The 866-nt window shown below is 39.0% G+C and overlaps 1 protein-coding gene across 1 annotated transcript; it reads right to left on the reverse strand.

Moving 5' to 3' along the window:
* Window positions 1-396: 396 nt before the first annotated feature.
* Window positions 397-861, reverse strand: LOC107735582 (cytochrome b-c1 complex subunit Rieske, mitochondrial-like; the record flags this gene model as incomplete). The annotated part of the gene is made up of 1 exon (XM_016547219.1): window positions 397-861. A coding segment is annotated over one exon (369 nt), but the record flags the coding sequence as incomplete, so codon positions are not given.
* Between the last annotated feature and the right edge of the window lie 5 nt (window positions 862-866).

Consider the following 866-nt stretch of genomic DNA (forward strand, 5'->3'; position numbering starts at 1 on the left):
CAGATTTGCCTGAATTCGGAGGAAAAAAAAGTCTGATTTGTTAGATGTAAACTAGCAATTACGAGAAAAGTCTGAAATGTGAGATAAATATAATTGTGATTTTAACTCACAATTCTGACTTTTTCCCCCTCACAGAACAGAGATAAAAAGTTGCAATTACTTTTTACATTTTTTATTCCCTGGCAGAAACAAGCTTCCATATGAATCAAGCACTGTATATTCTTTGCAATAATATCCTGACATAATGTGCCATATTTTCAGAACACTTAGGAAGATTGTGCATTATAGAACATATGTGAATGATATTGTTGAATCATTGCCTTTTTAAAAATATTTAATTGAATTTTTTTTTGGTCTGATAGAACTGTTTGTGTTAATTTGTAACCAAGATTTGCATGCCTCAAAAATAGATGTAGGTTGCTTTAAAATATATATTTATTAATATTTAGATTTGGCCAGACATTAAAAGCATACAGAGAAAATGTCCATTGTTTATCCAACAATTACAGTATCCTCATCAGGAAACTCATAATAAGGCACCTCCAAGTTGAGAGGTGCGGGTCCTTTTCTGATCCATCCTGAAGCATCGTAATGTGACCCATGGCAGGGGCAGTAGTACCCGCCGTAATCACCGGCATTTGCGATTGGGACACAGCCGAGATGAGTGCAGACACCAATGACGATGACCCAGATGGGGTTGGTGACGCGGTCTTTGTCATGCTGGGGGTCCCGGAGCTCCGAGAGATCTACGCTCTGCTCAGATGCGATCTCCTTCTCTGTTCTGTGACGAACAAACAGAGGCTTGCCTCTCCACTTGAAGGTCATGTTTTTCCCCTCTGGGATGTCGGACAACTTGATCTCGATTT

This window comes from Sinocyclocheilus rhinocerous, unplaced genomic scaffold (assembly GCF_001515625.1).
Source record: "Sinocyclocheilus rhinocerous isolate Xijiao unplaced genomic scaffold, SAMN03320098_v1.1 C36159411, whole genome shotgun sequence".
NCBI classification, from domain to species: domain Eukaryota; kingdom Metazoa; phylum Chordata; class Actinopteri; order Cypriniformes; family Cyprinidae; genus Sinocyclocheilus; species Sinocyclocheilus rhinocerous.